The sequence below is a fragment of the Pleurodeles waltl genome, chromosome 11 (assembly GCF_031143425.1).
Source record: "Pleurodeles waltl isolate 20211129_DDA chromosome 11, aPleWal1.hap1.20221129, whole genome shotgun sequence".
NCBI lineage: Eukaryota > Metazoa > Chordata > Amphibia > Caudata > Salamandridae > Pleurodeles > Pleurodeles waltl.
Genome location: NC_090450.1, coordinates 172,801,403 through 172,822,637, shown reverse-complemented (window position 1 = coordinate 172,822,637; position 21,235 = coordinate 172,801,403). Strand labels below are relative to the sequence as shown.

The window sequence follows — 21,235 nt, the reverse complement described above, 5'->3', positions numbered from 1 at the left end:
AACCAGATGAAGAGGACATTGCAGGACAACCAATCAATTAAATGTGAACAGAGTAATGGTAGAATTCATAGATTTGGAATTTTAGTTTTATTGGACAAAGTGTGAACATGCGATTAATTGACCAATGGGGATTTGGGAAGTAGTTTTACGAGTTTTGATTTAACAACACTTAACTAAGAGAAGACACCGTCATTGTCCATTTTCTTGCAGGCCGAAAGGTCAATATTTTCTTGTGCTTCTTGACAAGAGACGTGAGTAACTTTAATGCTTAAAGACTTTGCGTTTTCTAAATTATGATGCTGAATCCTGATGCCTTGCTGATCGACTGATGTCCTGAGGACGAAGACTGGCTTTGCTTGCTGATCCACATGGATTATAGGTATTATGAATTAGACTGTTGACTACTATGCATATTTGCTTTTTCTGGTGTTAGTTAAGGATCCTCACTAATGAAATTATTCTAATAGGGAAACGGCTTGATTAATTTCTCTGCTGAAGTCTAATGTATGTAATCACTTTGACGCAGCAGACTTTGTTATTGATTTGCACCATAACATTAGAATGTGTTGTAGTAAAGCTTTGATTGGATTACGTGTCTTCTGCCGCTTTGAACAGCCAGTATTGTTTCTGTATGCGTTTCATTTTATTTTGAGATTAATCTACATGACGCTAGCATTGCTAATATAGAGAAATACAAATTGTAAACTGTACTAAAAGGTGTGGTTATTCATGAGTGAAAGGTCATGGTGTGTGACAATTACTGACTATTGATTATTACTGTTACTGATTGCTGCTGATTCTTGATAGTGTATTGGTTATTGATTATGTACTGGAGCTTATGGTAAGAACATTTTAAGGTGCATCGACCTATTCGCGTCCCCTTGCAACTTTCCTTAAGGTCAGACGCGCTAACAGAGATGGTATCAGAGGTAATGGATAGTCTCCTTAAGAGCTTATCATAGATGTACGGCACAGGGTAACAGGTGTCAACAGTGTTGGTAAAGAGAGAGGTGAAGGTTCATCTCCTTAAGAGCCCATGACAGATGTCCAGAGATAGTAACGGAGGTGAAGGTTCATTATTATTGAGATCTGGATTTTATTTTTCAATTATGCGAACTGGAGAGGCAATGATGTTCCCTTAAGCCCAGGAATGACTTTCCCAGAATCCTGGATCCTGCTAATGGTTGTTTGAGGGTGTTCTCGGCGTTCTAGTGACAGTGTGAATGAAGTAGGTTGCATCTGCACAGCTTATGCAAATCACAGGTGAATTGTGAGGGTTCAGGGAGTTTGCATACTACAAATGAAGTTGTAGGAGTGTGCGTGCACAGTTGAGAGTAGGGAAGTTGGCGAACTTCATATGTGTGTGGCGCTTTGTGCTAAAAAATTGTACACATAGTTGTTGATGTACGGACCCTGCGTGGTTCAAGACTCCGGAGTATATTGAAAAGTGTATGAGACACTTGGTTTTATGTTGTAATCTGTCTGGTTTAGTAGGTTGATCGGGCGTAGTCAACAAGTCAGAGTGTGAGTCAAAGTGAGTGAAAGAAAATTTTGACTGAGATTTGGTGAGTCTTATGTGCACCAGGACAGACCCACTGATCAGTAGAGAGTATAATTTGCAGGTTGTATTTTGCTTGTGAATCTGGGAGACCAAGAAAGAAGGAGTAGCTGTTAGAACAACAGCAGTCAGTGAAAAATCCATAGGTGTTCTGAAGCAATTGCGTTACCTTCCTGTAGTAAACCAGCACATTTGGTTTTTGATTTGTGCTCACAGTTTTTGCATTAGTTTCTGTGAATCGGAGTTTGGGAGGACGAACCGCAAGACTATCAGCAGCAGTACGTGTGACATCACTGGAGCCACGCTGGGATAGGTCAGTTAGTGAGAAGCACGTGGATTGGCAGCCGTCCGTGAGAGGCAATTGGTTGAGAAAGTAGGTGAAAGGAACCTTGGGATTAAAAGTCACTTCCTGATTTGATTTTGAACAGCAAAAAGGTCGAAAAGATGACATTTTGCAAAGCTTTAAAGAGTGCCTTAAGGGGAAGATACATATATTAAAACGAGTATATGAGGCTACACCGCCAGAAAATACACCAACCTGCATTGTAATGGAAGAAAAGGGTGTTGCGCCATGTCTTTGGCTAAAGCAATAGTGCAAATTGACAGAGAAGGATAGGAACTTAGCGTTTCCCACAAATGGGACACTCAACTTAAGGGTTTTGGAGCATTTAAGATGGTGCTCTATGAATTGAAGCCCCTTCCGAGACCAGCGCAGTTTGAGGCATTAGCGATTTGGGAGCTAGTACCCAGACCTCAACAGCAACACAAATTCAAGAGGAAGATGAGAAAGGCAGAAAAGATGTTGCCGGAGGCTAGATGGGGCAGTGATCAGAGAGTATGGAGACTTTGCATGGAATTAAGTTGTTTACTGCAATTACGCAGAACAATGAGAAGGAAGGAAGGAAAGCTACTAGGAAAACTAACAGAAGTCCATCCGAAAGTAGGGAGGCTAGAAATTCCAACGGTGGAGAAGGAATCAGATAATGATGAGTTTATTACACAGTTATTGAGAAATCGCCCACCCCCATACACAGCACATGACAGTGGTCCAAGTACCAGTGCTGATCCGACAGCCCGACGCAGGCTTATGGGACAGTGAGTCCGATGCAGGTTAATGCTAGCCTGACACAGAATGCAATGCAGAGTGGTCTTAAAGTGCCTACTACTCCTGCAGTGCAAGATCAGGTGCAACTGCCACAGGTTCAGAGAATTTATCCTGATGTGCCCATTATGGAAACAACTTCAAACTTAATGGTTCCTACCAAACGGGTTTTCCAGAGACCGGTGTTGGTCCAGACTGAACCAACTCCACTTTTACTGCCCCAAGTGCAGCCATAGGTAATGCCAAGATTTACTTCAGTAACCGGGACACACTCCGATATGACTCCGTTGATGAATCAGAATATGGGAGTTACTCTCCCACAGAGCTAGAGCCAGAACAGCACCAGATGCTGTATCATTACCTATTACTGTTGGTTCAGCCGCACCCTTATTTGCACAGAAGAAGCCTACTGTAGGTGAACAGGGAGCATGTCTCAGAGTAAGATGAGGGGAGGACATAGTGAAAATGTTCAGATAGTCTCTCCTGTGGGACAGACTCTTGACAAATCAACATCATTGTTAGACCGTAGTCCATTTGTAGCACTTCCAGATACTATGGTAGGGTCAAACATTAGCCAGAGTTTGAAATTGTTGACACCGCAGACTCAGAATGCATTTGCACAGCAGGTGCCAACAGTCCAAGCAAGTAACATTTCGCTGCAAGGATTGACAGCTCAGCAGTTGACTGAATGGTTAGACAAGCTGAATACCCCGCAGAGTGCTCCTAGAGAGGAGTGTTTGAATTATGCCAGGTTAAGTATGAAAGCGGGTGAACTAATTGAGGAACTATCGGGGTGAACAGGTTAGAATTCTACACAGTCCGAGTTGAAATATTTGTGTCCAAAGACTGGGAAGGAAGTGAGCAATGTGAATCAGAAACAGCAGACTTGGCAGAGAAGTACGGCATAGAAATAGAGAAAACGAAGCATTTGAAAAGGAGTTACAATTAGATTTTGAGGGTAAAGGTTTTGAACACGAGATCTGTCAGAATGAAGGCACACCTTAGGGAATTGATTCAAAGTGCCCAGACCTGTGGAGCATTAGACAAATGGGAAGGCAGATGGGTAAGGAAAAGAGACAAGAGAAAAGGGGATTCTGTGGAGCTGACTACAATTGTGCAACAGGATAAAGGTCCAGTGAAACGTTTACCAATGAGAGAGATTCCAGGAGGACATTATCATGTCCCGTGGAGCAGAAGTGACATTCTATTGTTTAGAAATGATTATCCAAAATTGAGAGAGAAACCAGTAGAGTGGTATCAGCAGAAGGACAGGTTTGGGAAACTCGGAAAGTGCCTTTAGGAGGACTTAAAACACATTACTAGAGAAAGTGGTTCCAGCTGATCTGTGGACAAGTGAACCGGAGAGAGACAAGAATACATGTCCATCATCTCCTGAGGTAATGAATTATTATTATAAGGTGATTGAATTTTTGAAAATGAGAATTTCACCCAAGAATATTGATTGGCAGATTATTGACAGGGCAGCTCAGGAACCAAAGGAGTTGATACATGCGTATAATGAGATTGCTGCAGGCGTTCAAGCATTACAGTGGTACAGAAACAATTGAGGCGAAAGACAAGTTCCACTTCGTGTTCTGATTTGTGGAAGGGTTGAGACCGGAGATTAGCGAGATGATTAAGAGTCAATTTGATTTGCTGGCAAGCAAAGCCGATTGAGGTGTTGCAGTATGCAAAATACTGTGGTGATGACTGAATTGAAGCAGAAAAAGCTGAAAGAGAAGGCGATGGTGATGCAGATTAAAGCAGCTCAGACGGGAGTGCAAGGGAATTTTCTTCAACCGTTACTGCAGCAGCAGCAGGGGAACATTATGTTCCAGCCCCACATGAGAGGTAGAGGTCGTGGAGGGTATATGTCTCGTGGTCCAGACTTAGGTACTGTAGAGGTTCAGAATGATGTGCAGGGAATGAAGAAGTTATTGCCATGTCACGCTTGTGGAGCCGTTGGACATTGGAAACAGGAATATCCAATGATAGCGCCGGAAGGTGTCGTTCAGCAGAGTAATGAACACACTTCATTCCAAAATGTGAGAGGGCCGAGGGCGAGAGGTCCTAATCCAAATTTTCAGAATAATGGGAATCAAGCACAGAATTTTGAGCCCACAAGGCAGGTGAAAATGCCACATGTACAAAAGACACAGTTGCAGCCAATGCAACAGCAGGTTCCCATGGTACCTAGACAGCAAATTCAAATACCTCAAGCCCCAATTGAACAGCAACAGATGATGCTTTCTCAGCAGGTCAGAGGTCACAGGTTTAACCAAAGTAGTAACAGTGCATCAATTCCCGTTACACAGTGAGAATAGACTAACTGATGACTGGATGAGAGACAGTTCAGATGAGGAGCTGTGTGTGCTTGCAACTTCCTTAGAAGTAGATCAAAGAGGTCCCTAGGTGAAAGTAAAGGTTAGGGGTCACAGGGTTTCTTTCTTGGTTGACAGGGGAGCTACACGTTCTACAGTGATAAGTGCAGAAGTTCCAAATTTGCCCCTTTAAGGTACAACAGTTCAGATTGTAGGAGTAGAGACCCAATATCTGTCCAACCCAATTACAGAACCTGTTCAGGTTAAAATTGGCAATTTTCAGGGATTTCACAAATTCGTAGTCTACGATCCAAGTCCGGTATCCCTACTGGGAAGAGACTTGCTGTGTAAAACAAAGTGTTCAATTACTTGTTCAAATGATGGAATTGAGGTTCAGGAGAATGGGGATGATTAAGATGACCAAGCGCCAGAAACAGAAGGTGAAACTATAAATGAGGTGTACCCTTCTGATTGAATTTTTCCCGATGTTCACTGTGAAAGTGCTTTATCCTGATTTGCATGAAACGGTTAAGGAGAAAGTGTGGGATTTGACAAGAAAAGAAGTAGGTCTGATAGAGGGAGTTGAGCCAGTTAAAGTTACTGTAAAGCCGAACGTTGTTTTCCTCAGCTTCCACAGTACCACATGCCGCAAGATGTCCTTATGAAGGTTGCCCAGATAATTGCAGACTTTGTACAGCAAGGGGTTTGAAGGAAGTACTGAGCAGTCCATGTAATTCACTGATAATGGGTTTGCAAAAGCCCTGTGGGAAAGTTCAAATTGTCCAGGATTTGAGAAAAATGATTGTGGTCAAATGTTGTCCCGTGGTGCCAAATCCAGCTATGATAATGTTTCATTTTCCATGTGATGCCGAGTAGTTTGCGGTCTTTGATTTGTCACAAGCCTTCTTTTCTGTGCCTCTTCATGAGGATAGTCAATTTCTCTTTTGTTTCAAATTTCTGGATTGAGTTTATTGCTGGTGCAGAATTCCTCATGGGTTTTCAGAGTCACCTTCCATACGCAATGAGATCTTGCAAAAGAATTTCGAGTTGTTGGAATTGCCTTTCCAATCGACCTTGGTGCAGTACATTGATTACTTGCTGACTGAGCTCAAAACAAGGGACGAGTGTAAGTATGATACGATTGCCCTGTTGAACCATTTGGGAAAGAATGGTCACAAAGTGTCTCCGCTTAAATTGCAATACTGTCAAAAAGTAGTGAAAAACTTGGGTCACCAGATTGACAAGGGATCAAGAAAAATATCCAGAGAACGAATTACAGCCATAGTGCAGATAAATCCACTGACCTCACAGAGAGATATCAGGATGTTTTATGGGATGGTAGGTTATTGTCATCAATGGATTCCAAATTTTTCAGTCATTTCGAGACCATTGCAGAAGCTGACTCATAAGGCAGTCACTGATCCTAGTGTTAGACCAGGCTGGAATGAAGCATTCACTAAATTCAGAGAGTCTGTGCAAGGCTCCAGCGTTGGGTATGCCCAACTACACAAAACCTTTCACATTGTTTTGTCATGGGCATGATGCATGTTCTTGGTCTGTCTTGACACAGGTCCATGGAGGTGTAAATCACCCAGCAGCATATTTTTCAGCTACTTTGAACCCAGTTGCAGAAGCCTTACATGGTTATTTGCGCGCACTTGCAGCAGTTGGTCAAAGCCTTACTCAGTGTGAAGGCATTGTGATGGGACATCCCGACTGAACTGGTCCCTCACTCTATTGAGATTCTACTTACAAGGACGAAAACCCAATATTTGACTGGTGCGAGGTTGACCAGACATGAAACAAGTATTTTAGGGTCACCAAATGTGTCATTGAAAAGATGTACAGTGCTGAACCACTCAAAGACAAGAGGGAACTGTTATCTGAAGATGATGAAACCTGTAGAAGCTATGCACTGAAAGTAATTAACACCTTGGAGAAATTGAAAATGTTACAGAATAATGCTGACAGGGAAGAAAAACGTTCAAGGAGCAAAATGAAATGTGTGCAAAGACTAGATGAATTGTGCGTTTCAGAAGATGGTCAATTGGTCTTGCCAAATAGTCTTGTCTCAAATGGCTAAGTACTATCATGGTCAAGAACATATTGGGAGGGATGCAATGATTTCATTGTTCAAACATGGTTGGTTTAACCCAAGGTTTAGACAAGTTGCTAAATCAGTTTGCCACTGCTTTGTCATTTGCCAACAGTTGAACACGGGGAAAGGGACAGTGGTTAATTTGAGCTACACTGGAAGAGCAGGAGGCCTATTCAGCAGGATGCAGATGGATTTTATTGAGATGCCTGTGTGTGGAGGTTTGAGATGTGTTGGTGATTGTTTGCATTTTTTGTCACTGGATTAAAGCTTACCCTACACAAAGAAATGTTAGTCTCACAAGAGCTAAACTACTGCTTAGGGAACTGATACTGCGTTTCGGGTTTCCGATCTCTTTAGAATCAGATAGGGGAAGTCACTTCAACGATGAAGTAATTAAATTGATGTGTGCAGCATTGAACACTGAGCAGAAGTTGCATTGTAGTTATCGCCCTGAAGCATCAGGACTAGTGGAACAGAGGAATGGTACCTTGAAGTCCGGAGTTGCAAAGATGTGTGCGTCCACGAATTTAAAATGGACTGATGCATTGCCTTTAGTGTTGATGACAATGAGAAACACACCCGACAGGAAGACAGGATTGTTGCTGCATGAAATCCTTATGGGCCGAGCTATGAGGTTGCCAGCGGTGCCTGCAAATGCACTTGTCAACATTACAGATGATATGGTGTTTGACTACTGAAAAGCTCTGGCTGATGTGGTTTGCTCTTTCTCTCAGCAGGTGGAAGACACTACATTGCCACTGATCCATGACCCAGGGCACAATCTGAGAGCTGGAGACTGGGTTGTGGTCTGGAAACACGTGAGGAAAACGTGTTTGGAGCCTCTTTGGAAGGGACCATGTCAGGTAATTCTGACAACTACCATAGCTGTGAAGTGTGCTGGAATTCCGAACTCGATTCATGTCCACTTGATCATGAGGAAGAGTTGTTGAGAGGACCAACAACAGTGAAACAAGTCTCGGGCCAGAAAGAAAACAAAGGGGAACTGAGACAAGATCTGAGCCCGCTAAGGACGGTTCAGTCACTCCTGCTAGAGACTAAGGAGAAGACATCCAGGAGGTTGATGGAGAGCCTATCTCAACTGAGGCAGCAGGAAAGCCTAGTCAGAGGAGGGCTTTCCCAGAAGGCGGCGATCAGCCAGCGATCTGGAGAGACAAACAGAGCAATTGCCAGACCCAGAGGGGAAAGGAGTTGAGGTGGATCAAAGCTATTGTGATCTGGCTCCTCCTGAACTGATTGCAGGTCCGTCAAGAGAAAACACTGCAGAACAAGGAGAAGGTTCAAGATCGACTGAAGAGAACACTGACAAAAAAGGTCCACTGAAAGGAGATAAGTGGCCAGAGTTGCAATTAGAAAGGGAAAAGGAAGTGGTTGTTGAGGCAACATCGACAAAGAACTAGATACAACAAGGAGAGAAGATCTAAGTGAAGGAGAATTGAATGATAATCGAAAGTTGAAAAGAAAGAGAATAGCAAGTAGAAGATACACAGGTCCTGAATGGGATAAGCATCTACGAGTGGCATCAAGAATTTTTGCCTTGATAGAGACATTCCGGGTCAGTATTTTGGCACTGGAAGGAAGCTGATGAACTGAACTGTTGAAACAATCTGAGAGAAATGTTTTGAGAAAAGGAGACTGTTGGAAGTAACCGGCAGAGACATTGATAACCTGATTTGATTTTTGAAATCTGATTTTGACAAGCTGCTTACCGATTTTGACAAGGGATCCTGGAAGTAAGACGGAAGGCTGTAAATAATTGCTGAAAGAAGAATTGTTTTCGATTTATTTTTTTGCTGCATTTTTCCTAAATCATCTTCTGCTTTCCGATTCTTTACAGGTCATAGGTAACATTAGCCAGCAGAGTAGGAATACTAGGCGCTGTAAATATACAAGTATTGGTTTGGCGATTATGTGTGGGATATGGTTTGTGGTGGTGTTGGTGGGTATGTCTGTTTTTGATAAGAATGAAGCCAACCATACTTCTGCTTTTGATACAACTACTGCACTAACAGCAATAGAGGTTTAGGTTAGATGAGAAATATTTGAATGAGGATACTAATGCGCAAGGAGAACTTTCTTCTAATGTCTTCTATTGCTTATTGAGTATGTTGAGACAATGGATGCATGGAACTGTGTGTATGTAGATTCCTTCATCAGTTGAGGAAGGAGTTACATATCACAGCTTGCCATTAACCTATGGAATAAGTTGTAGTCTGCTGCTAACTAGATTTTATAACCAGGAGTACATTCAGTACTTTTATTCAAACTATAAAAAGGTGTTTTGCATTTGACCTTATATTTAGGTATTGGCGTAGAGTAGCCAGGCATAATGATACAGTAATAGTTAGAGTTTCTTTGAACCTACATTGACGTTTGGCACAGTTTATGCGCACAGGAATAATCTGACATGCTTGCTTACACCTTTAGAGAAAAGCTTCTTAGATCACACAGAAGACATGAGAAAGGCATTGAAGAATTTAGAAAAAGGCTTAGAGAAAAGGTCTTGAAGGAATGATTATGCTTATAGTGCAATTAAAACGCAAGGGAAATTAGCTTTAGATGTGCAACACGTACGGAAACTTTGTATATACAGGCCTAAATCACGCACTGACACTTCATTTGTGGGAACAAGTGAATGTAAGCATGTGTTTTTGTTTCACAGAAAATGGACATTTATGTTGAATGGACAGGACCCAGCGATTCTCAGAATGTATTATATATTTGTGGTCTTAATGCTTATTACAGTCTTCCAAGAGGATGGTATGGTACATGTTATTTGGCAATAGTTTTTACAAAGATTTGTCAAATGGATGATTTGAAGAAGTCTCTGAAAGTGACTGAATTACATCATATGAGACAGAGGAGGGAATCCTCTTCTGGTATAGTGGGAGATATAACTGGAGCAGTGATTCCTTCAGTGGGAGTCATTCTGAATTTGATAAAGATTCAAAAGTTGTCTACTACTGTGGATAACATGCTGACAAATTTTTCAGGGGCCATACTCCTGGATAGATACTGAGTTAGCTGCTGATAGAGCTGTGACTCTTCAGAATCGTCTTGCATTAGACATTATTTCAGCGAAGAAAGGTGCTCTGTAGAATAATTAATTCTAGGCATTGTTGTTCGTGTATTCCTGATAATAGTAGAGAAATCAGAGGCTTAATTACTAATCTGACTAATGAAAGTGCTGATTTGAAAGACTTGAAAGAAACAGGTGTTTGGGAAAAGGTTTTGCTTCAGTGGGAAATTGGCTCAGCAACATTTGGAATAGGTTACTATTGAAAATCTTGCAGGGGATATTAAGTATTGTGGTGTGCCTAACTGGAATATGGGGATTGTGTAGATTATGCAAAAGGATTAAATTGAAGAGGTAAAAGAATAATCAGAGGAGGGAAGAAAATAAAAAGGGAAAAATTGTATAGGGAAAATTCAAAAGGAAACATAAGCATGAGGAGGTTGAATTGACAGAATTTTTGCTGATGCAAAAATTTGTGAGTGGCAGTGTGATGACACATTTAGTCATCAGAGGAGGGATTGCCAGCGCAGGTGTATTAATAAAAGAATTATTGAGCGTTCATGTATTCTGAATAATGGCTTTGTGTAGAAAATATAATGTAGAAAAATAAGGCACGCATTTGAAAATGTGATTACGAAGAGTCGCTGTCAATGTTCACATGGTGTACTTACTAGTAGTTTAATATTGTGAAATGTCAAATATATGTTTGACTGATGTAGTAATAGGTCATATTAAGGGTTATGCATTATGTCCTAGTATTATTGATTGTGAGCCTTATGTTAGCAATTGTCTTGGCCAACCTGCAAGGCCTCATGTCAAAACTGTATTTCTTAAACGTTTAATAAACGGCTGTCCTAGAGAGTTTAACAGCGATTTTCCATTGTTTAAATGTGTTTATAACTGAAGTTTCTCCTAAGAACCGACTGCTAGAAGATTCTGTTCTTGCTAATGTAACATTTTGTGTGTAATGTGTATAAGACAGACTTTCTCAAGAAGAGAACAATGGAGATACTGGCTGGAGTGCAAGCTGCAACAATATTGTTACCGTACAAATCGGATGATGAGGACATTGCAGGACAACCAATCAACGACTTGAACTGGGTAATGGTAGAATTCATAGATTTGGAATTTTATTTTTATTGGACAAAGTGTAAACATGCGATTAATCAACCAATGGGGATTTGGGAAGTAGTTTTACTAGTTTTGATATAAAAACACTACACTGAGAGAAGACACAGTTATTGTCCATTTTCTTGCTGGCCGAAAGGTCAATTTTTCTTGTGCGTCCTAACAAGAGATGTGCTTAACTTCAATGCTTGAAGACTTTGCATTTTCTAAATTTTGATGCTGAATCCTAATGCCTTGCTGATCGACTGATGTCCTGAGGACGAAGATTGGCTCTGCTTGCTGATTCACATGGAGGATAGGTATTATAAATTAGACTGTTGACTACTATGCATATCCGTTTTTTCTTTCTAGATTCCAACTGCACTGTTTTGACAGAGCCATAGTTAGATATTTTTCCAAATTTGTGTTACTAAATTGTTTTGCATTAAGCCCAACATGCGGATGCTAATCTGGTGTTAATTAAGGATCCTCACTAAAGAAATTATGCTAATACGGAAAAGGCTTGATGAATTTCTCAGCTGAATTTGAATGTATGTAATCACTATGACGCAGTTGAATTGGTTATTGATTTGCACCATACCATTAGCATGTGTTGTAGTTCAAGCTTTGATTAGACTGCGTTTCTTCTGCCGCTTTGGACAGCCAGTATTGTTTCTGTATGTGTTTCATTTGATTTTGGGATTAATCTACATGACATTAGCATTGTTAATATAGGAAAATAAATATGACTAAAAGGTGTGGTTATTCAGGACATTGTGTACTGGTTACTGATTATGTACTGGAGCTATGGTAAGAATATCCTAACTGCGAGTCAAAAGGTTCATTGATCTATTTGCGTCCTCTTGTAAGTTTACTTATTAAAAGGTCAGACGCACTAACAGCACCGAAGTCTGAATCAGCGTCTTACGACATTGTTCCTGCTCCGGATCATCCGGAATGAGGATGGGGCTCGCACCACCGGTGGGCACCAGCAGAGCGTCGACATCGGGAACAATGCGGGAAGAGGCCAACTGTGCGGACTCAGCGTCGTTCCAGATCCAGTAGTCCTCAACGGCGCCGAAGCTGCCGGCGTGGAATCCGATGGGGCTCCTGCCGATCCTGCAGGGCCTGAAGGCACGCCAGTTGGGTTACCCCACTCAAGTACAAGGTGCATGGCATTGTAAACCTCAGAGCTGAGGTTGCTCCGGCACCCGGAAAAGGAGGGGTGTCCTCGAAATTCTGCCCTGGCATCGATTCCTGTGGAACAGTGTCTAGAACGTCAACGTTCCTGATATGGCTCATGGCAACGTCGGAGTCTTCTTGGACTTCTTTTAGTGCCTATTCCCAGAGTGCCAGTAGGACGTAGAGTGCGAAAAAGTGGAGTTAAGGCTCCTGGAAGGGTCCTGCAATCTCCTCCTCAAATCAGGACCATGACCTCCTAGGAGTTGTGCCAACTGAAGTCGACTGCCGGCCCGCCATGAGCTTTAGAGACCACTCTCTCAAAGATTTCAGAGCCATGACCAGGCAATCGGAACACAACTGAGTCATGGTCTCTGGTGAGGCACCAGAGACACACCTGATGGGGGTCCGTCACTGACGTGGCACAATGACATGCACCACACTGCTTGAACTCTGTTTCTCAAAGTCATCTCGCACAGACTTCAGAATCGACAAAAAGTAGAAAAAGGCCTTACAAAAGAGACAGAGGGTAGCTCTGACCTGCACTTAACGAGGAAGGAAAAGAACTGACGTACATGCGGCAGGTGGTGCCTTTATAGGTGACCTTGACATCACGGACGGCACCAACGACACCAAACGGATCCCAACGACGTTTTCCAAAATAGTATAACAATTTAAAATATGCAAGTACGATTTTGAACCCTCCGTTCTTAAAAAAAAGAAAAACACCCCCCCCCCCACACACACACACCAAGATCAGAGTAAGATTGTGTATTTAACACGCTAGTGCACATTTAGCACTAAGCCAATGGTTTCTAATTAGCAACCAACCCTCGCCTACACTTGATTCAAATTCAATACTTAAATCCCACCACGAAATCAAGCAGCTGATTGCAAACTACAGTCATCAATCCCTAATAAAAACGTACCAAACTGCAGCTCAGTAACACGATTTTCGCCATGGCTGTTGAAATGCAGTGCTTGGCTCACTGGTATTTGAGGGTGATAGTTTGAACAGCAGACATACAGGAATATTAAGGAGATGCAAAATATGTACTGAAACTTAAATACCAAGAGCCAGCAAATACATGTTATAAAGAGGGTGCACAAAATTGCTATTGTACTTAAATGTGAGGTTTGGGCAATGTTGATGTCGCGGTGAACATCAATCCCTGTTAAAGTGATGTAGACTGACATGTAATTGTCAAAAAAACAGATCTTCCGGGGAAATATATTATGAAAGGCGGTCTAGAAGATGTGGATAAAACGGCGATTTACGTATGGCAAAACTCAAAAGAAACCAGTATACTGCCATTTCAGTGCCCAACAGTTGGCCACGTACTGTCAAATATGCATGGTATGGAATGGCAAGGAAACATTTAGGCATCACCAGCAAATATATGGCTGGAAAAGCAAAGAACAAGCAAATAGATGCACAAGTGTTGCTTCCATGCACTGCATCATTAAAGCCAGACCTTTTGGCATTGCCAAAACCTGGCTGCTTTAAAAAATGAAAGCCAATACAAACGGATTACTTTAGCAAAAATGGGTCAGTATTTAAAGACAGGAAAGGGCATGCAATTGTCAGGCTCTTTGCCTCTGGTAGTATTCCACCTCTTGAATCCCCCTTCAAGCTTGCAATACACAAGCAAGGTAACTGAGGTCGTTTCTTGACATTAAAATAATGCAATCATTCTAAAGTCGGAGGTTCATATCATGGCAACGGATACTCAAACTTTCATTAGTCAGTCGGTGAAATAACTGCAATAAATTATGAAATACGATTATTTATTTACAGCTCTTAGAAATGGCACGTGTGTGGGATTAGGTGCCACATAAAAAACATGCTACTACTAAAAAAATGAATGCCTACACAAGTAGAAAAAAACTGAAAACAAAAAATAACTAGAGAATAAAAATAGGGCTTAAATTAACACCATTGCCATGCAAACATGTTTGTCCTTCAAAACTTCTCACACTGGTGTGTTTGCATACATTTTGTGCAGGGAAATTTAAATAACAGGTGAGCAAAAGTAAGTAAACTTACATATTTTCCTTTCACATTACATTTCAAGAATCATTGATTCAATGTTCACAAATGTTCGCCTCCACTTCAAAACCTTGTCCCTACATCTGTAGGTGGGGTGTAAACAACTGGCCTCTATTTTTGTCAGCCATAGAGCTAGCGTAGAAAAACCAACTGTCCAGAATGTGTACAAATAAAGACATGGGAAGGCTATTCTCATTGCCCTCATGCAGTAAATGCCGTTACCAGTCACACTTTATTTAAACCCCCCCCCCCCAGGCCCCTTGAAAAAAGGACTTTCAGAAGTACTCCGGGGAGTGACAGACACACCCCACTTTGGTAACCAGGAGTACCAGTTTAGATTGGGCAGTCAACGTCGTGTGCCTCACACAGAACAAAAAAAATGTCCCCTCCACAAAGGTCCAGTTTTGTTTGTTTATCCAACTTCCTGAGCCAGCAGCAGTATAAGCTGGATGAGCTTGAACTTTGAGGGGCACTCACTTGGCATTGTAGCCATACTGAAGTGTCCTAGATAACTAGATAGTTAACAGTGTTTGGTCTACTCTGTCAGCAGCACAGATGGGGGAGGGCAGTCATGAGTAATGTACTTCAGTCCCAACACCCTCCCCTTCCATCACTGACTTTTCACTTCAGAGTGTAGTTTTGTGTTTGGTAGAAGTATGGGAAGCCTGTACTATTCTAATCTACATTACTTTTTAGCACTGGCTTGAGAATACACTTTAACCTTATGTGATCAATTTAAAAAAAAAAAAAACAAGCTTGCAGAGTCCTACTGAGAGAAGGGATTAGGCTCCACCCATACGTTGGTCCCCTGTAGTATAAGATTTGATTGGGGCACATTTATGGGCTTTCACTAAAAAGACTGATTGTTTCACACTTTGTGGCAAAGCTAATATACTCTTTATAGTAGGATTGAGTTGAGCGTAAGGCAAGCCAATGATCACGGCTACTGACCTGATTTGTTATTATGAAATGTTATGATAAAAGGCATTAGGTGACATTTATTGTGAAAAGCATACATATTAAATTCAGTAGGCATTTAAATGTGGATTTTTATTATTGTATGTTAAAGAATTCAGGTAGATATTTTTTAGTTGACATCCCAGATTACTTGGCAAGGGTTTTAGTGTTGATGACCCAGTGTGACAAACAGTGGATAAAGAGATTTCCTCCAATGATCATGACTATAGGCCTGATCAGTTTATAAAAGGTTATGATAAAGGCACTAGGCATGATATATTGATTGTGAAAATCAAACGTCAAAATCAAGTCATTTAAGTGTGGATTGTTCTCTGTATTAAAGCCTACTGATAGATTCTGTTACATGAAATGTCATTAACTTTGCAAGGAAGGATTTTGATATTGGTTCCTGCCTCTGACAAACGCTTAGGGTAGATGGTCTGCATTGGAAAGTTCTTGTAAGAGTCTTCTTAGCTCTATGCCCGTTATCTTGTAACAAAAAAATTAAATGATTAAATATATACTCCACATAAATATATATGCAAAAAAAATATATGGCGGGACGGTGGGTTAGCTCTGTTCTGCCATTGGTATGTCTGAGTACCATTTACACTCCGTTTGCATTCATAAATGATAATGTATGGGGTAACGGTCCAGTACATATCAGTCATTGGCTCCCTTTCCAGAGAATGGCAGCATTTTGTGATCATGGTAACATCCACCTGAAACGGAGTGTTCATCAGCATCACTGCTGGTTAGCCAGGCCTTCAAATTTGCATTTTCTTGTTGTATGGTGCTTATTTTCTAGTTTCACCTTTATATTTTAAATTTTTTTTTAAGACAGTACTATAGCAGGTAGGAACAGAAGGTTGCTTGTGTGCCACTTAACTGCAAAGCACATAATCCCATGTGGCCACTTTTTCTAAAAATGAAATCTTATGGAATGTGGTTGTCCAACGTGTATAATTGTTTTACCATTTCAATACGGTCAACTCATTAGTTCTAAAAGTAGTACCCATGCTGGAACTTTAACACAACGACAGACTATAGTAAATCTGCAAGACGGTCTCCTGCTGCTAGGTTTAGCTTTGTTATTGCAAGCACATGCCCACCAGGTTTAGGAGGCAGCAGGTTTTCTTTTTTCTACTTGTATTGTTTTAGCTTGTATATGTTGGTGAGCATGTGCATTTAATGTGGTTGTGTCACAGGATGAATGCAAGAACGAGTGAGCAGATGGATAAATGGATGCATGAGTTATCAAGTGCATGTATGAGGGCGTGAGTATCTAAACTCATCAGTGATCCAAAAAGGCACGAGTATTCATAATCCAGGCCTGCTGGCATGCCAATGCTTGTTTAACTCCGTTTACACAATGCAGACACTTCTGAAACATCACAAAAATAAGAAAGGCAACTATTATAGAGCATTTACAGACATACTTCAAGTAAGAATTTTGTAATAATGCAAATTGTGCTATCCTGGAGAAGAAAGCTTTTTTTTTTTTTTTTTTTTTTAAATAAAATGTATTCTTGTTTCACCGAGCAATCGGTACTAAATTCCGAATCCAATGCACCTCATGCAGTGAAATAGAAGCACCCTTAGGAGACAGACCAATTCACCCAAATAGGGCGACTGCGAGACAGTAATATCTGTCTGAGAAGATTACACGATATCAAAGCAATGGCAGAAACGGGCTGTGCCAAAGAAGTCAAATGCCGAAAGGGTCAAAACCGAAGCCGGCTCCGACCTCTACACACGAAACTTTCTTCGCCAGGACCGAAAAAAATAAAAATAAAATACACATATGCTGCCTCACGTAAGTATTACTGTTATGCTTATGTTGTTCGTGCATCCTATTACTTAAGAGCACTGAGGCTAAGAGACCAGTGTTGATGTGCTAGGTGCTTTAGTATTATTACAAAGAAGGTGGATAGGTTATGGCATCCTCAATTTATTAACTCACTGACCAATTCGGGCCCCTAGGTAAAAGCCCTACGAATCAAACTGACTTAGTGAATTGCTTAGTCTGTTTAAAAAAAAAAAAAAAAAAAAAAAAAAAAGCAGCATGCAGCAAACATGTCTATAGTAATAATAATAATGGACACGTCTTTCAGGGTATGCAAGTGGAAATGATCTGGCTGCGATACGTGCTTGTGAAATGGTGAGCCTGGACAAAATTTATAATGTAGATCCAGAGTTTGTGGGTATCCCTGTTATAAAGCAGCGTCTCTGAGACAACGTATAATATAGTGAAGGGGAAGAAATGTAGCAGTTGGAGAGGAGGATCAGCCCCCACCACTGGATTGACTATTTGATGATTAAGCGATAGACAAGACACAAGAGTGCACCAGATACATAATAGTTGAGGGGGGTCAGTATGTAAGGGTTTGAAAGGTCGCAATTTGGTTGCATCTAAAGTGAAGGGAGCGGCAAAGATGGCAAGTTCTGTTCAAGACTGGTGTCCAAAGTTGGAGCTTCCCACCACCTGCAGGCGTGCAGATTCTTATGGTATATGGCAGGGGTTATACAGGATTTGACATGATCAAAAGTGCACTGGGAATAGGTGGTATTAAATATAGCAGAGAATGTCTGCGTCAAAGATATAAGGGGTAAGTCAGGAAGTAGTTACCATGATTTAGGATTTTAGAAGTTCCATTGATATTTATAGCTGGGTAGTGAGATTGTAAAGGTACTATAGAGGTGACTGATGCCTACGTGAATGACGAAGGATTACCGGTTGTGGGGCACGATGTTCACGAAAAGGTTAAGCTTGTAGCAGACAGAGTAGATATGCAAGCAGCAGGCATTAGCGTGCGTGCAACAGAGCCAGAAAACCAAAGTAATAGAGGGACGGTGGGGCATTAAGGCGGTGTCTTTGTTCATTAAGAGGCACTATAGAATTAGTTCTCATCGAATTGCTAGGGCCATTTCTTGTGCTGACAACAGACCTGGAACAAGGCAATGGCACATCACTTTGTAGCGATCTGGAGACCAGTTGGGAACCGTCAGTCGAGTGGGGTCGAAAGAAAAAAAACTTCCCCGCACCTGCACTTTTAAACCTTTTCTTGGTTTTGCAAGTTCATCCATGCGCAGAGTTGGAGCCCTCTAGTTCAGTGGGTGCAAACAAAGCAAACCGACTCAAAGCTGTCTTTGCATGCACTGGGAGCGAAGGGAGGTAATGCCTGTTCTCACTAACCTCGAAGCAGGTACAAACTTTTGGCGGACTCATGTTAACTGCTGTCTCTGGGTTAAGAACCTGAGGCCAAATGTCCGAAAACTTTTTCCCATAGACACAGAAAGGGTAAAAACCTTTACTACATCTGGCCCCTGGTGTATTGCAACAGAATATTCAACCGAAGCTGCTCTTTAATGTCCCTAGTACATCTTAAATTAGTGGTAAACTGGCGTCAATTGATGCTAATTGCGGAAAAAAGTAGCAAGTTTCTATAGGAAAAAGAAAAGAACTTGACTGTTAACAACACGATACGGATTTTACAGTAAACTTTGGGAAACTTGCATTAAAAAAAAGTATCCTGCGTTTGTACACAGAGGCAATTAAATCACTAAAAATTACATCAAGTGGTAAGTCTCATTTTAGAGAATTCGAGTGAGATGTGTTGTAGGGCTAAGAAAGGCAGCAATAAGGAAAACCGGGATACAGCGTACCTGTCGGACCTAAGTGGTGTCGTTCATTTCCGGCGGACAGTAGGAAGCAACTTAAATGATGCTGGCCTCCCAGCGCGGAAGTGACCAATACGGAAGCGACATGTTTTGAAGGCCAGCAGCTAAAGAACAAAAGCTTGAAAGGGCATCATGTGATCCTAAACTGGAACGAAGTAATGTGACGTGGTAGTGTGTAGGGAGTTAAGACGAGTTGATAAACCAGATCCACTAGCAATGTTTTGAAGAGACCTGAGAGGACCAGCAAGGTGGACATCCTGACTGCAGTTAGATTGTGACAGTTTAGTCAGTGCGAGGCACCGAGTGACGGGAAGAGACACTGAAGGAAAAAATGATCTCCAGAGCTCTGACAACTGGCCAGTAAGAGGATAAGTGTTGCACTATTCACGGCGTCCGGGAAGCACATTCATGTCCGTCACTAGGCAGCCCATGAGGCAACTATGGGATTATCATCATGGGTCACAATAAAAAAAAAAAAAATACAGTGCTCCCAGCACGCGATAGCAATGACTAGGTACGAAAGCAGCAGAGGGGCGCGTAACGGAGCCTCCCCAAGGCGGGCCTCTGCTTCTGCTCCCACAGTCTCGAAGCAGTAGGGAGATGCCGTCCAGATAACGCTGAGTGAGGCAGGCCGCTACACAGTTAGTCGCGGAGGCCGCAGAGCCTGGAACCACCTTGGAGCAGTGCATGAAGGCTGCGGCGGCCACCGCCGGCATTCACGAACCGCACCTACGCCAGCCACGTAAATCACTTCCTGGCACTGGAGGGGGAAGGGTTGTTCAAATCAGGGGGCCGCCGCGCGTCTTGGGGAGGTGGGGGATAGCTGGGGCATCCGACACCGGCCTTACAGCGCACGGGAAACAACGGGGCCAGCGCCCCTTGGGGTAGAAACTCTCCTCAGCCCCTGGATACAGTAAAAGCGACGTAAACCCTTCTTCCCCTCCTGAAAGCAAGCGCAGAGGAGGACACTAGATCAGACTGAAAATCCCCATAGATGGAAGACTGTACCGCAGACACCTGTCACTGCACAGTCATGGCCTCCTTTTATAACGCCCCCCCTGTCAAACATCCCCCACTCCTGATGTGCGCAGGATGCCTGCCCCCTTTCTCCGCCACATTCAGACCTTCCAGAACATTCTGCGCGCTGCTTGCCGCAGGCCCGTTATTCGGCGCATCGCTAGCCGCCCCCCCTTCCCTTCTAACCGTTATGTCCTTGAAGAGGCCCCCGGGCGTCGATGCCCATACGTATTTGGCGTCCACGTAACCCACAATGGCGGCCTCCTGGCAGCTGCCGTCTGCCATCAAGTTATCCACGTAGCCCTGCCAGCCTGACATCTTCCCGCGGAGAGGGTGCTGGGGACTGGCCTGTGAATCCCGGGGCGGACGGGCTCCTGCGGCGCTGACGTGGGGGCGACGCGGGCTGCGGGCACAGTCAGCGGTTGGGACAGCACGTCCGGCAGCAGTCTAGGCTCCGGCAGGAAGGATCGGGCACTGCCCGGCTCAGTAGCCCCCACCCTCCCCTTTCTCCCAGATCCCTCCGCCTGCCACCGCAACCTCCAACCAGGGCGGAGGGATACAGACTAATCACCGCCTCCACGTGCGCGCACATCCTGCAGTTCCAAAGGGAAACCGTTAGGTAGACAATAAACGGCCATGATAATCCACGAGTGGGCCGTGCCGCGCCTGCATGACGGAGGGGGCTGTGTTAAGGACGCCGCGAGGCTACTGCACGCGAGCAGGACGGTCTTCGAGTGGGTAGTCCAGGTTTATCTGTAGAGGCGAGCTAATTAGTCTGGCTAAACCTCAACTGCAAGATAGACTGAACAAAAGACCCGAGCACTCGCGAAGCAGAAAATATTCAGTAGTCTTCCCCCTTCCACACTTCCCTCGTCTTCACCCTATCTCCAGACCGGGTCGAAAGCTGTTAATCCCGCGTAGTAAATTCCTGAGCGGCTTTAGGCAGTCTTTCTGTTACATCCGAGGCGCAACTGTGAGACAGAACACACATTTTTTTTGTTAATTTTATGTAATTATTTGTATCAGTAGTCGCGCAGTACCCCTTAAAAATCTATATCACAATGGCGCGCCCAGATATTGGGTGGCTTGGGGCGGTATGAACCTCTAATTAACTAGGTAGTATGTTCCCAT

At 42.8% G+C, this 21,235-nt stretch overlaps 1 protein-coding gene across 2 annotated transcripts in view; it reads right to left on the bottom strand.

Moving 5' to 3' along the window:
• The window catches only part of PFN2 (profilin 2), a 115,445-nt gene extending 94,605 nt beyond the window's left edge, over positions 1-20,840 (bottom strand). The window contains exon 1 of one of the 2 annotated variants that reach the window (XM_069213364.1): positions 20,291-20,840. In XM_069213364.1, coding sequence (XP_069069465.1) covers positions 20,291-20,422 — 132 coding nt within the window. In that variant the 5' untranslated portion in view covers positions 20,423-20,840. The remainder of the gene's footprint in view (positions 1-20,290) is intronic. The other variant, XM_069213365.1, reaches the window with a different exon arrangement.
• Positions 20,841-21,235: the final 395 nt, after the last annotated feature.